General features: G+C 36.0%; 1 protein-coding gene across 2 annotated transcripts; it reads left to right on the top strand.

Moving 5' to 3' along the window:
- Nucleotides 1–230: 230 nt before the first annotated feature.
- LOC120185658 (NAC domain-containing protein 41-like) lies at nt 231–1387 on the top strand. Of its 2 annotated transcripts, none has more exons than XM_039189825.1 (3): nt 231–387; nt 485–750; nt 840–1387. In XM_039189825.1, exons 1-3 carry the CDS (start codon nt 246–248, stop codon nt 1080–1082), a joined length of 651 nt encoding a protein of 216 aa, XP_039045756.1. In that variant the 5' UTR covers nt 231–245; the 3' UTR covers nt 1083–1387. The 2 variants fall into 2 exon arrangements, with proteins under 2 accessions (XP_039045756.1, XP_039045755.1); XM_039189824.1 differs by having other exon boundaries at nt 482–750.
- Nucleotides 1388–13337: the final 11950 nt, after the last annotated feature.

The following is a 13337-nucleotide window of genomic DNA, read 5'->3' as shown; positions in this document are numbered from 1 at the left end:
TGGGGCTCACTTTACAAGGGGACGACGTTGTTTTCTTACACGTTTGTCTAAGAAACCACCCTTCGGCGTAAAGCAAGCAATGGGGTTGTAACGAGAGACGCTAATTTAAGGAGTTTGTTTGCACTTTGCCGATTGCCATTTACTCTCTCTATAAAGGAAACTCCCAGTCCCTATAAGCCCATAAAACCCACACAAGTCCCGTTTCCCTTTTGTTTATTCTCTCTGTTGTAAATGGAGGGATCAAAATGCCCATCGGCTTCAGATTCCAACCCACAGATGAAGAGCTTGTGGTTCATTACTTGAAGAGAAAAGCATTATGTCTCCCTTTACCTGCTTCTGTCATTCCCGAGTTCGATGTTCTCCAGACTGATCCTTGGAGCTTGCCAGGTTTTTTTGCTCGGACCAGATTCTCAAAGTTACAAAAACTTTCAATTCTTCTTTGAAAATTGAAACCCTTTGATCCATTTTTTCCGTTTATTTTCAGGGGATTGGAAAGAAAATAAGTACTTTTTTAGCACCAGAAAAGATAGTGACAGTACCAAAAAATGCAAGAGAGTAGATGGTTCTGGTTACTGGAAGCCCATAGGCAAAGAGAAACAAATTTTAGCTTCTGGAACAACCAATGTAGTAGTTGGGATGAGAAAAGCTTTCATCTTCTGTGAAGGCAAGTGTTCTAATGGGACCGAGAATCGATGGCTGGTGCACCAATATCGCCTGGTTGACTCTGTTGCAACTCTTGATTCACCTCAGGTGATTCAACAACAAATAAAAGTACCAGTAAACGAAACAGAATCGATTAAAATCATCATCTTAACAATGGGGTTTTCCCATATTTGCAGATAACCATTGGAGATTGGTTAGTTTTCCGACTGTTTCAGGGGAAGAGACACAAAAGAGCTAAAAAACGACTGGTTTCTAACAAGACAACTAGTGCAGTTAACATGCATTGTTGGATCGATTTTACAGTGGAAGACAGCTCCGTGTCTGGTCCTCCTCAACCTACTTCACCAAGCTCAAACGAGGAAGAAAACAATCATAGTGACAGGGAAAGTGGTGGCACGAATTATTGCTTCGGTATCTAAGCTTTTGCAAGTGAAAAGATGATCAAAAGTAGATAAATACTATGAAACAAATGCATATGAAATGGAGAGCATCCGAGGAAAGAAGGGTTGTGCAGTAATATAATCATAGCATAGCATCGTGTCAATGGTGATTGGAGGCACATGGGGGCTGATATTCTACCCTACACGGCTACATCAGAAGAATTCAATGCCCCTGTAAAATAGGCTTCCATGTATCGAATCTGTGCTACTTTTTTTAGGCTTTTGTAATTATTCTCATTTTTCTTTTGGCTTAAAGTCGAAGAGATCCTCTTACTATCTTTTAATTCCATGCCAATGATGCCTTTCTGTTTGAATTTTGTGTTACGGCTAAGAAATGGTCCTGCTTGTATTAATGTGTTTGTAATTTTAGTTGTTTTACCTAACCTACTCAGTTTTCCTATCAAATTATCCAAATGAAAAGATGCTTACAAAAAAGGGAGAAAACTAAAGCGACCGCAAGCACGCAGTTTGAGACATTATAAACAACAAGGAAATGGATTGCTTAATGTCGACGAAAGAGTTTACTAAGATGGTCGTGATCGATCGTTTTGCAAAGGAGATGGAGATTGGATAATCTGAAGATTGTAATGAATAATAAGATTTATTAAGAATGAGTTTGTGACAGAAAGGAGAGAGTATCCTCTCTACAGTTATGCATGACTGTTTATATATTAGTTCTCAGTGTTTGCCTCGTCTTAAAGTCATGATTGTTATCTCCAAATTAATATGATCAATAAATATGAAGATTTAATTTTTGACAAAGTATATAATTCTATCATCATAATTGATAAAAAAATATAAAACTTTAGAGATTTTGATGTGTATAAAAATTCTTTTCACATAAATAAAAATATTTTAATGATGAATTCGATAAATATATGACAATATAAATACTATTTACAAAAGAAATTCGAAGACGATATAACATTTAGTTCTAGATATGATGAGAGGAAGTTGTTTCATCAAAGATGATGAGAAGCGTGCAATCTCCCTCTTTTACAAGATATATTATCTTCGGTTTCTCTGGGTAGGACCCAATGGTCAATGACTACTCACATCACAATGTCTACCGCACATGTAATGTACAACTTGAGGACAGCACCGTGACCATCATCCACCCACCATGCATGCATTGAATTGAAAAAACATATGACCTTAAATGGCCATCCAGCTCAGTTGGTAGAGCATAAGGTTCTTAACCTTGAGGTCGTGTGATCGAGTCTCATGGAGGGCATTTCATAATTCGAAGGTCTCTTACGGAAGCTGCTCTCAACCTAGTGTTGGGGTAAGCCTATTATCTTACCTCTCATTTACCCCATTACATATGGGAACAAGAGACAACCATTTTGAAATGACTATCCAGCTCAGTTGGTAGAGTACAAGGTTCTTAACCTTGAGGTCGTGAGATCGAATCTCGCGGAGGGCATTTCATAATTCGAAGGTCTTCTACGGAAGCTGCATCTCATCCTGATGTTGGGGGCAGCCTACTATCTAATCTTACCTCCTCCTTATCCCATTACATATGTAAACAAGGGACAACCATATGACCCTAAATCAATTGGTATTGATCCAAATTGAGGTGACCATCTTCACAATTCAAATTAAACAACTGGAAAAACAGTGTTAAAGCAACCAGCTGTAAAAATCTCCAACTAAAAAAAGGGGAAAAAACTTTTTCAACATGAAATTTTTACGATAAATTTAGCAGTCAATAACATATAACCCACAATTGTTGTCGGATCTCTCATTTGATTTTTCCTCTTTTTTCATGCCAACTCCGTTCTTTTTTCACCCACATGAGAAGGCCTGCAAGTCCTTCCCACTAATCACCCGAGCTAGAAACCACACCCCTTTCATTTTCCTTCCCGCAGGCAGGTCTCTCTCCCTAGCCTCTTCCTAATGGGTTGTGGCATCTCCAAGCTCGACATCACCGAAGGAGGAGACCCCTCGCAGCTATACACTCGATTGACCATCGATCGAGATGCGACCGGAAGAAGAGACGGTGCTGATCACAAGAAGAGGGGAAACGTTGAGAAGGAAGAGGCCTGCGTCGAATAGGAAAGCAGCAGCAGTGAGGAGTTGGAGGATAGAGATGATGGCATTGATTCATTCATGCAAGCACCCAGTTTCAGGGTGTACTACGTGTCATCTCCCATCGACGATGACAACGGTGAGGGTGATAGCAATCCAGAGGAAACAAAGGAGAACCGAAAGATAGATGTTCATTTCTCGAGCGTTGGATATGGGAAGCCGACGAATGCCCCAAGAAGAGAAAGGAAGGGTTTTAGGAGTCGGTTTTGTCGATATATATATATTCCACTCGTCAAGGCAACATCATCAAATTCAAAGGCTCATTTGGAAGGTTTTCTTGGTGATACATTCAACAGATTTAACGTTCTTTTTCTTCAATAGCTTCAGCCAGCTCTTGAAGGAATAATTTTGTTTCCTTTTTTGTTCTGTGTATCGTAATAGTGCAGGGAAACTAACAGGGTACGTGAGCTCTTCATCGGTTCTTAATAAGATTTTTCTTCACTGGATTCTGGTTTCTAATTTTATCCATGCTTGTCCTCATCATTTTTAGGGAACACTAACATATAATACATGTATTCGATATGGGTATACGGTATGATACGAAGATAACATATACATGTATTACTAGATAACCTGAACACATCAATCTTACAAGGATTATGGGTAAATATCCGATCGAATCAAGTCACAAAGTTAAGAATTTTATTAGGAGTAAATTACAAATTTCATCACTCACTTTACTCTCTCTCCTATTTTGATCATAGAACTTTAAAAGTTTTCAATTTCTTCATTGAACTTAATACATTGGAGTTATTTTGTCATTCCGCGGTTAAATAGTTAACGGCGTTAAAACGATGGCATTTAAAAAAACAAATTTTCACAAAAGTGACATCATTTTACATTTATATAAAAGTTCATTTATAACGCCGTTAGCGAGGAAACAGCTGACTTACCCAAAAAAACTAAATATATTAAGTTCAGTGAGGAAATTAAAATAATTTAAAGTACAATAAGTGAAATAGGAGAAAGAGCAAAGTTCAGTCACCAACTTTATAATTTTCCCTTTTATTAAATGTCAAAAATAAAATTATAAAATTTTAAAGCTAAAGTAAACACTTATTTACAAGGGTTTAAATATACTTTTTATTTTACCAAGGAATTAAAAGGAATCTCATTTATATTATTAAGTTTTGAAATATATATATATTACAAAGGATCTAAAATTATTTAACTTAAATTATTAACTTTTTAGAAGGATTAACCATATACAATTTTTATTCAATCACACGAATAGGACCCTACTTACTCTTAACTTCGTTCTGAAACAAATTATATGTCCAAATTCATATAAACTCAACTTTCATAAAACTTATTAAATAATCTCATTTATTAAAAGAAATGTTATTCTTTTATTATATTGTCAATGATTAAAAAAAATCTAAACATATACTATTTTATAATCATCATAATTAAATTTTATCTAAAGTTCACGGGTTAAAATAAAAATTAAACCATTTTATTAATGTGTCGTGTCATAAATTGTTAAACCTTTAACGGTTGTTTATGATATATGATCACATCTTAATTAAAACGAAACAAAAGTGATAACTTAATAATTAAAACAAAATAAAAATGATTACGAATTAAATTATTTAAACGGGTGACGATACATTTATAAAAATCAAACAAAAATTATCCTTATTCATATGAATGAGTTAAGTTGAGGTTTTTATTCGCTGTTCTGACAGTGTTTCTTTTTGCTACCAAAAAAAATATTAATTCTTATAAAATAATAAAACTTAATTAAATAATTTATAAATTATTATTGTTATTTATAAAATAAGTAAAATATTGATAATAAATATCTCACAAATAAGTTAACAAAGTGTAAAATAAAATTTGTATATTTAAATTAAAAGAAACAAATGAGATTCTGATTAGTTCGAATACCAATATAATCATCAATTCCTAATATCTTGAATTATCTAAAAAGCAGGAAAAAAAATGGTTGTCCCTTTTTCCTATATATATATATATGGAATAAGGGGGAGGTAAGATAGTAGGCTACCCCCAACACCAGGTTGAGAGCAACTTCCGTAAGAGACCTCCGAATTATGAAATGGCATCTGTGAGATTCGATCCCACGACCTCAAGGTTAAGAGACCACCCTACCATAGCCCCTTTTCATTTTGACCACCATTTTTAAATTATTGTCAATCAGACCACCTAACTATTTAAATGCACTCAATCAGACCACTAATCATTAACAGTTAACGAAAGTGGTGATGTGGCAGTTAGTAAAATTAGTATAATTCTACATTTGGTCCATATTATTTATATATTCTATCGATTTAGTCCTAATTTTAATTTAATTTAAAAAATCAACTCTCTAATCATGAAGTGTCACGTGTCACCACTTGATTGGAAACTTTTAATTATATCTATGCATTTTAAATTTTAATAAATTTTATTTCAATTATGTAATTTGAATTTTTAAACTTTATATGTCAATTATACATATTATAGCCTTTTAAGTTTTAAATTTTAGAATTTTTTATATAACTTTTTTTTTTTAAATAATACTACTTAAAGAAAAAATAAAAATATTATGGAGCGGGTACCTGTGACCCATATTATATATAATATACTTTTATATATATTAACTTAAAATATTTTTATACCAACTTATTAAATATATTTTATTATTAACTTAATTTAAAAATATTTTATTTTTAGTTTCATTTAAAAATATATAATTTATTTTAATTTATTAAAAATATGACTAAATTGAGAGAATATGTAAATAACAGAAATCAAATGTATGAATATATCAAAATATTAACTGTTATTAATGGCAGTTAGCTTTGAGTGACCATATCTTAATTAAATAAAAATAAAAGTGATCATATCTTATATTTTTTAAAATTAGTGACCAAAAGTTGACAAAATATAAAGATAAGTTATCATCCATATAGTTAACCCCTATTTTTACTTTAAGCCATAAAACAACTTTATAGTAAGCATAACAATAACTTTGACAAAAAAAATGGGTAGTTTTGTCGTACGACAGCTTTAATATACGGTTAAAGAAAGTTCATATCAGAAATGTTAATTTTTTTAATATTTTCGGTAAAGTGTTACCTAAAACATTTTTTTACCAGAAATATTAATTTCGCTACTTAACTTTCGGTAGAAAAAAATAATATTTTAGGTAACGCCTAATATTAACATATTTGATAGAAAAATGCTTACAATGATCAATTCAGGGAACTTGTGCAATTTGGAAAAGATATTGAAAGTGCATATTGGGAGTTAGTTGTGAATGACATGCAAGAGGAGTGGAGAGAGTCTATGGTGATACCAATCTATAAGAATAAAGGAGATCCCCAACGTTATGGCAACTACAAATGTATTAAACTACTCAGTCATACCATGAAGCTATAGGAGAGGGTCATAGAGGCTAGGTTGAGATAGGTTACTAGGGTTTCGGAAAACCAATTTGGCTTTATGTCAGGCAGGTCTACTACGAAGGCGATTCATCTACTTCGACGGCTTATGGAGAAATATAAGGGGAAAAATAGAGATATTCATTTGGCGTTCATTGACCTTGAGGTGTATGTTAGCGTTCTCCGCGATACGATCTGGAAGACCTTGGAAACGAGACGGATCCCAACTGCTTATATCCGGGCGATTCGTGATATGTATTGTAGATCTACTACTTACGTCAGGACTACAGTTAGCGAAACCGAGGTATTCCCGGTGGAAATCGGACTCCACCAGGGGTCGGCTCTTAGCCCTTACATCTTCGCCTTGATTATGGACGACATCTATTGTGGGACACTAGACGGTGTTCCATTGTGTATGCTTTTCTCTGACGACATTGTCATAGGTTTTTAAACAAAAACTGAGCTGAATAGTAGACTGGCTGCCTGGAAGACTGCTTTGGAAGAAAAATGTCTAAGGATAAATATTGAAAAGATAAAATATTTATGTTCAAACTTCAGTGGGAACCAAAACGATGAAGATGTAGAAGTATGCATAGAAGGACACGTTATCCCCTCAAAGGAATGTTTCAAGTACCTAGGGTATATGATACATAAAGATGGGGGTGTAGATGATGACATTACACATCGTATAAAGGCGGGATGGCTAAAATGGAGGGCTTCTACTGGAGTTTTGAACGATGTGTATGGATCAGAATCCTGGGCAATCAAAAAGAATCACGTAAGGAGGATGAAGACCGTAGAAATGAGAATGCTTCGATGGGCATGTGGTAGGACTCTGTGGGACATGACACCAAACTCTGCTATTAGGATGTCCTTGGGGGTGGTGCATGTATTCGAAAAATTGAGGGAGGGAAGACTACGGTGGTTTGGGCATGTCCTTAGGCGACAACCATTGGATGCGGTCAGGAGGGTAGAGTCGATTACAGTCGACGGTGCCAGGAGGAGAGGACGACCAAGGCGGAAGTGGGAAGACTGCTTGAGATCTGATATGAAGGATTTAGCCATTACTGAGGACATGACCTCTGATAGGAAAGTATGGAGACTTAAGACTAGGGTAGCCGAGTAGTGCGGGTCATAGACATAGGGTGTAACATCTATGTCTTCTTTTTAATGCCTTTGTAATAATTTCCATGACTTCTACTTTATATATGTTTATGTCATTAGAATTTATGAAGGCTTAGAACTAGGGTAGCGGAGTAGTGTTGCCTTAGTTTTAGGTTTTCACCCATTTGACTTTATTCCTTCTCGTAGCTTTCTATCGTTGACTATTGTGTATCATTCTCTCTAGGTTTCCTCTTTTTAAATTTAGTCGGGTCTTACGTTTCTGTCTATATGCAGAGATTTTTAAGCATGGATTTATTTGCAGGGATTAATTCTCATTACAGACGCGCATATGAAGACTGTATATGAAGACTGTTGAACTATGTATTTATTTATTTATACATGCATTGCATTTTATCTTTATTTTTAATTTTCTGACTACTGGAGGTCTTCCACGGAAGCTGTTCTCAATCCTGGTGTTGGGGGCAGCCCACTACCCTACCTCCCCCTTACCCCATTGCATATGAGAATAGTGTTATGTTGTTGTTGATAGAAAAATAATGTTTTAGGTAATATTTTACATGAAATATTAAACATTTTAAGTAACGCCTAATATTAACATTTTCGATAGAAAAAATAATATTTTAAGCGGTGTTTTATAAAAAATGTTTAAAATATTAATATTTTTGATAATTTTTTTAAACCGTATATTGAAGCTGCTAAACGTTATACATTTCCATGAAAATATATGCAAACAACAGTTCACGTCAGGGATATTTGAGCCAGTAAGCACAACTATTCAGTGTAAACTGCTAACATCAAACAATACGAGTCTTCTCGGACCAAAAATCAATTTTATGTGATGTCTTTAAAAAAATGTGAGTTGATCAACAACAAAAAAACAGTGCCCTATCACATCATAAGCGTACACATATACAAGTCCGTAATCAGAATCGAATATGCACATAAATTCAACCTAACAAGCAAATTATTTAATCAATAATATAACAATAGAATAATCACACAATAATATCTTCAAATAAATATATGTAGCACGATGGAGAGACATACTTAGAACTCGGATTGTTAAAATTTCTAATCGACTTTATTTATTTTATTCAAATAATGAAGAGAGAGAGAGGCGTAGGTAAATAATAATATTAATGTTAATAATTAAATATAAGTAATATTTTCTGCATTTTTCTCGAAAAATCACCCGTGACCGACATATTTATTGATCTAACACCAGTCATATTATATTTCTCGATCTAACACCCATAGCAGTAAAGCGCGCTCTTTGTCCCACGTTATATGCTGATTTGGCGTCACGTGGGTATAGCGCCCCCCATGTACTGCGCTATACGCTGACATGGCTTACACGTGAGTATAGCGCGCCCTCTGATCCGCGCTATAGCTGTTTATCTGACACGTGGGGTATGGCGCGTTACAAGGGGCGTGCTATACCTTTAATTACCCCCAATCCTCCCTATAAATACCCTCATCCTCTATTACTTTCATCATACCATATTCTCTCAAATACTCTTTCTATTTAAGGTATATTTTATAATATTTTTAATATTATGTATTTAATTTATTAAGCATTTACTTTATTAATATTTTACTAATATAATTTTTGCAGATATATAATGGAAGATCTACTTCGCTTGGATGGAAATCATATATCTCGACACTTGCTGATACGGTAACATTTTAACGTTTTAATTTAATTTAAATTATTTGTAATAATTTGTTGATTTATTTAATGCATGATTATTAGATTAAGAATTAATTTGTGTAATTATTTAATTTTAGGAGAATGACCGTGTATTAGATCATTTTATTAGGAATATTAAGTTAGTGATACCTAGTTGTGTCTTGCCGTATTTATAGAGGCTGGATTTGGTTACATAGGTAGATATAAGGGTAACTGTAAGATAGAACCAGACCTTATTTCTACCTTAGTAGAGCGGTGGAGGCCGGAGACCCACACATTTCATCTTCCGTGCGGAGAGTGCACGATTACACTTGAGGATGTTGCTATGCACCTATGGCTTCCGGTGGATGGAGATGTGATATCAGGGATCTCGTAGGGTTCCTGGACTACTTTGTGCCGGGATAATCTAGGACGTGTCCCGGAAAGTTTTATCGGAGGTAGGATACCGTTAAATTGGTTAGATGCCAATTTTCGGGAGTTGAGCGCAGATGCCTCTGAGGATGAAGTTAAGATGTATGCACGGGCATGCATACTGCAGTTGATAGGAGGGTTGCTGATATCGGACAAATCGCGCAACCTAGTTCACTGCATGTGGTTGCGACATCTTAGCGACTTTCGTCTGGCCGGATCATTTAGCTGAGCTCGACAGTTTTGGCTTTGCTATACAGGGAAATGTGTGGAGCCACTGACTACAAGCGTAATGCTATCGGCGGATGTCTCCTGCTGCTGCAGTCTTGGGCATCGCGCAACCTAGTTCACTGCATGTGGTTGCGACATCTTAGCGACTTTCGTCTGGCCGGATCATTTAGCTGAGCTCGACAGTTTTGGCTTTGCTATACAGGGAAATGTGTGGAGCCACTGACTACAAGCGTAATGCTATCGGCGGATGTCTCCTGCTGCTGCAGTCTTGGGCATGGATCGATTGCCCTTTTTATGTCCCGTTGTGAAGAACCCATTCGTATTTCCACTACTTCTGAAGTAATTATAAAACTGATTTTGTATATTAATAATTTTATACAGCGTATAATAATTTTTTTCCTTGAATAGGTGGTCTACTGATAGGAAAAATCATCAGGAGCTACCTGATGATTTAAAAAAATTAGGGTGCTAATCGATCAGAAGGCTGGCACACAGGTATGCATTTTAATGTTTAAAAATCAATTTTAGATTATAGTTATATATAATTAGATTATTATTTTGATAAAAAATTATATAATATTTGTTTTAGTTTGAATGGGTACCATATTGTACTGATGATGTGAAGGCGGTGATCCCACATGAGTTGAGGGTCTCATCAGATGTTTGGATGGTGATGGTCCCTCTGATCTGTTATGCGACTGTCGAATGGTACTCTACTGATCGCGTGCTCCGACAGTTTGGTTATTTTCAACCAATTCCGGAAGCACCTCGCAATATGGACGAGTTGCATAGCTTAGATAGACGCGGCAAGACATATAAAGATTGACTGGTGAGGCATCATGAGTGTGTCGTGATGTGCGAGGATCGACATCGGTGCCTTCCCCGTAGAGAGCCCATTTTACTTGACCTCTTGAGTGTTGTTGACGGTTATTATGAGTGGTTCAACAGTAACGGGAAACCGTTTCTGCTTCCTGAGGATACACGAGGGCAGACCTTTCCGCGATGTCGATAGAGACGTTTACCGACACAGCACCATCGTCCCTCGACTCGTGGACGGAGAGCACGTGCTTCCGGTTCATCCTCAGCTGCACCAGTAGGACCTCCACAACAGCCACCGCAGCCATTTATGATGCCGCAGCCATATATGATGCCACAGCCGCCGCCACCATCACAGATGACCTCTCCTTTGCAGATCCAACTTGGGATTCATATGCTGGATATCTGGCAGGTTCAGCCTCATCACCCATGGCCGCAGCACAGACACCTCCTGTACAGTTTTCACACTCAGCGATGTCTGGGTTTTATGAGTTTTCCCAGTTTTCGCAGGTCGGTGGGATAGTTAGTCATACACATCTAGGGTCCTTATTCTATGGAGGTGCTTCATCGTCATCAGCTCCTCATCAACCTAATGTACCTGCTCAGGATGAAAACGACGACGACGACGACGACGATGATGATGACGATGATGACAATGAGGAGTCAGAACCAGTGATACGAAGAAATCCTCCTCGAGACCGACAGCCACCGCCCTGCGGAACAAATTCGCGTCGCAGGCATCGATAGATTTTTTTATTATATTTGTATTTACTTTATTTTGTTAAATTGTAATTTTTTATTATTTCTCATTTAATACTTACTTTATTTTGTTAAATTTGTTGGGCTTTTTTTAATGTATTCAGTTAATTTTGTTTATTACCATTTAATATCAGTTATTGTAATTTGGTTATTATTTACCATTTAATTCTTATTGTAAGTTTGTTGTATTTAAAATTATATTCAAATACCAAATTGTTATTAGTTTGATAAAATTTAATGATTGTGTTCGTTTTTTAATCTTCGTCAGCGATTATCGAATGACATTAACTTGCAGTAAATGCAAATTAAAGTACAAGAATTATTATTTGATAAACAAATACATCATTTCCTCATCAATTGTTACTTGATGACAATAGAAGTGGACATGTTTTTCTAGTGTGTCCTGGGTTTCTACAATGCCCATATCTTCTGTCTTGTCTAGATCTTTCTCGAATATCCATATCACAATGAATTCAATTGGATTTTGGACGACCACGCTCCCTCAATAAACTCAGATTTGGTACAATCGGAAGCCAATCTTGAACCTCATCAGGGTCTTTGTCATTACCTATGGGGGAAACTCAAATTCATATACCTTAAAAACTTCAGATAGTAGGTATACGAGATCCACAAAATGGTTATAGTATTGACGTGTATGCGAGAAAGCTACTATCACATGAGAGCATGGATACTTTAGAGCTTGAAAAAACTCGTACTCGCACGTTCTGTCCCTTAGATTTACTCTTAACGACACAGCTTCAATCCCTTGAAGAGGTCGCGACAACTCTGTGACACGAAACATTTCATGCCTTCTAGAGAAGCTTGTTACAGACATTCCATTTGATGCATCAATTTTTTTCTGTAGATCTGCAACTAATCTAGGGTGATAGACATGACCTCCTTGCATCCAGGTTTGAGCTTGTCCCCCCGAGCTTTGCAAAAAGCGCCCCCAAACAAAAATATATAGTTTTTACCAAAGCTGCTACATGTAAGTGACGTGCACCCTTTAAGGTTGAATTGATTGTCTCAGCCAAGTTGGTCATCATCTGTCCATATCGATATCCACCATCATATGCGTTCATCCACATTTCTTTATTGATGAGGCTGATGTAATCGTATCCTTTCTCGTTCTTAGCCCACAAATCTTGAAGCATTGATTCAAACGTTCGAGGAAGTAATTCGTAACCTGATAAAAAAATGTATAACTTACTAACTTGTTTTCTTTGCAAAATTAAAACGATTGAAAGAAAACAAACTACATCAGTTTCATTTACCCATGCGCACAATTAATTGATGCTCATCATTCTTCTTGTATCTTCCATGATAGTTTGCAGCAATGTGTAGGAGATAATACATATGTTGGACAAAGGGTGGTTGTCACATTGGACCCAAAGACTCCATTGCTACTTTGATCTCAGCTCCGCGATCTGATATGACACAGATGTTTTCCCTAGTGATAACATGTGCACATAAATTTTGGAGGAAAAAAACCCAAGAATCTGTATCTTCTCATTCGACAAGAGTAAAAGCAATTAGAAGAATATTGTGATTGTCGTCTTGGATAACTGCCAATAATAAAACTTGCTTGTATTTTCCATACAAGAAAGTCTCATCGATCTGGACCACAGGCTTGCAGTATTTGGCAGCATTAACGCACTGTGGGTAACTCCAAAAACCCTGGTAGAATTGGCTTCGATCGCGAAGAACTCGATCATTATAGTATGCATA

The sequence above is a fragment of the Hibiscus syriacus genome, unplaced genomic scaffold, assembly GCF_006381635.1.
Source record: "Hibiscus syriacus cultivar Baekdansim isolate YM2019G1 unplaced genomic scaffold, ASM638163v2 tig00113124_pilon, whole genome shotgun sequence".
Taxonomy (NCBI): Eukaryota; Viridiplantae; Streptophyta; class Magnoliopsida; order Malvales; family Malvaceae; genus Hibiscus; species Hibiscus syriacus.
The sequence above is the reverse complement of the archived record's forward strand: the minus strand, read 5'-3'. Positions and strand labels throughout refer to the sequence as shown.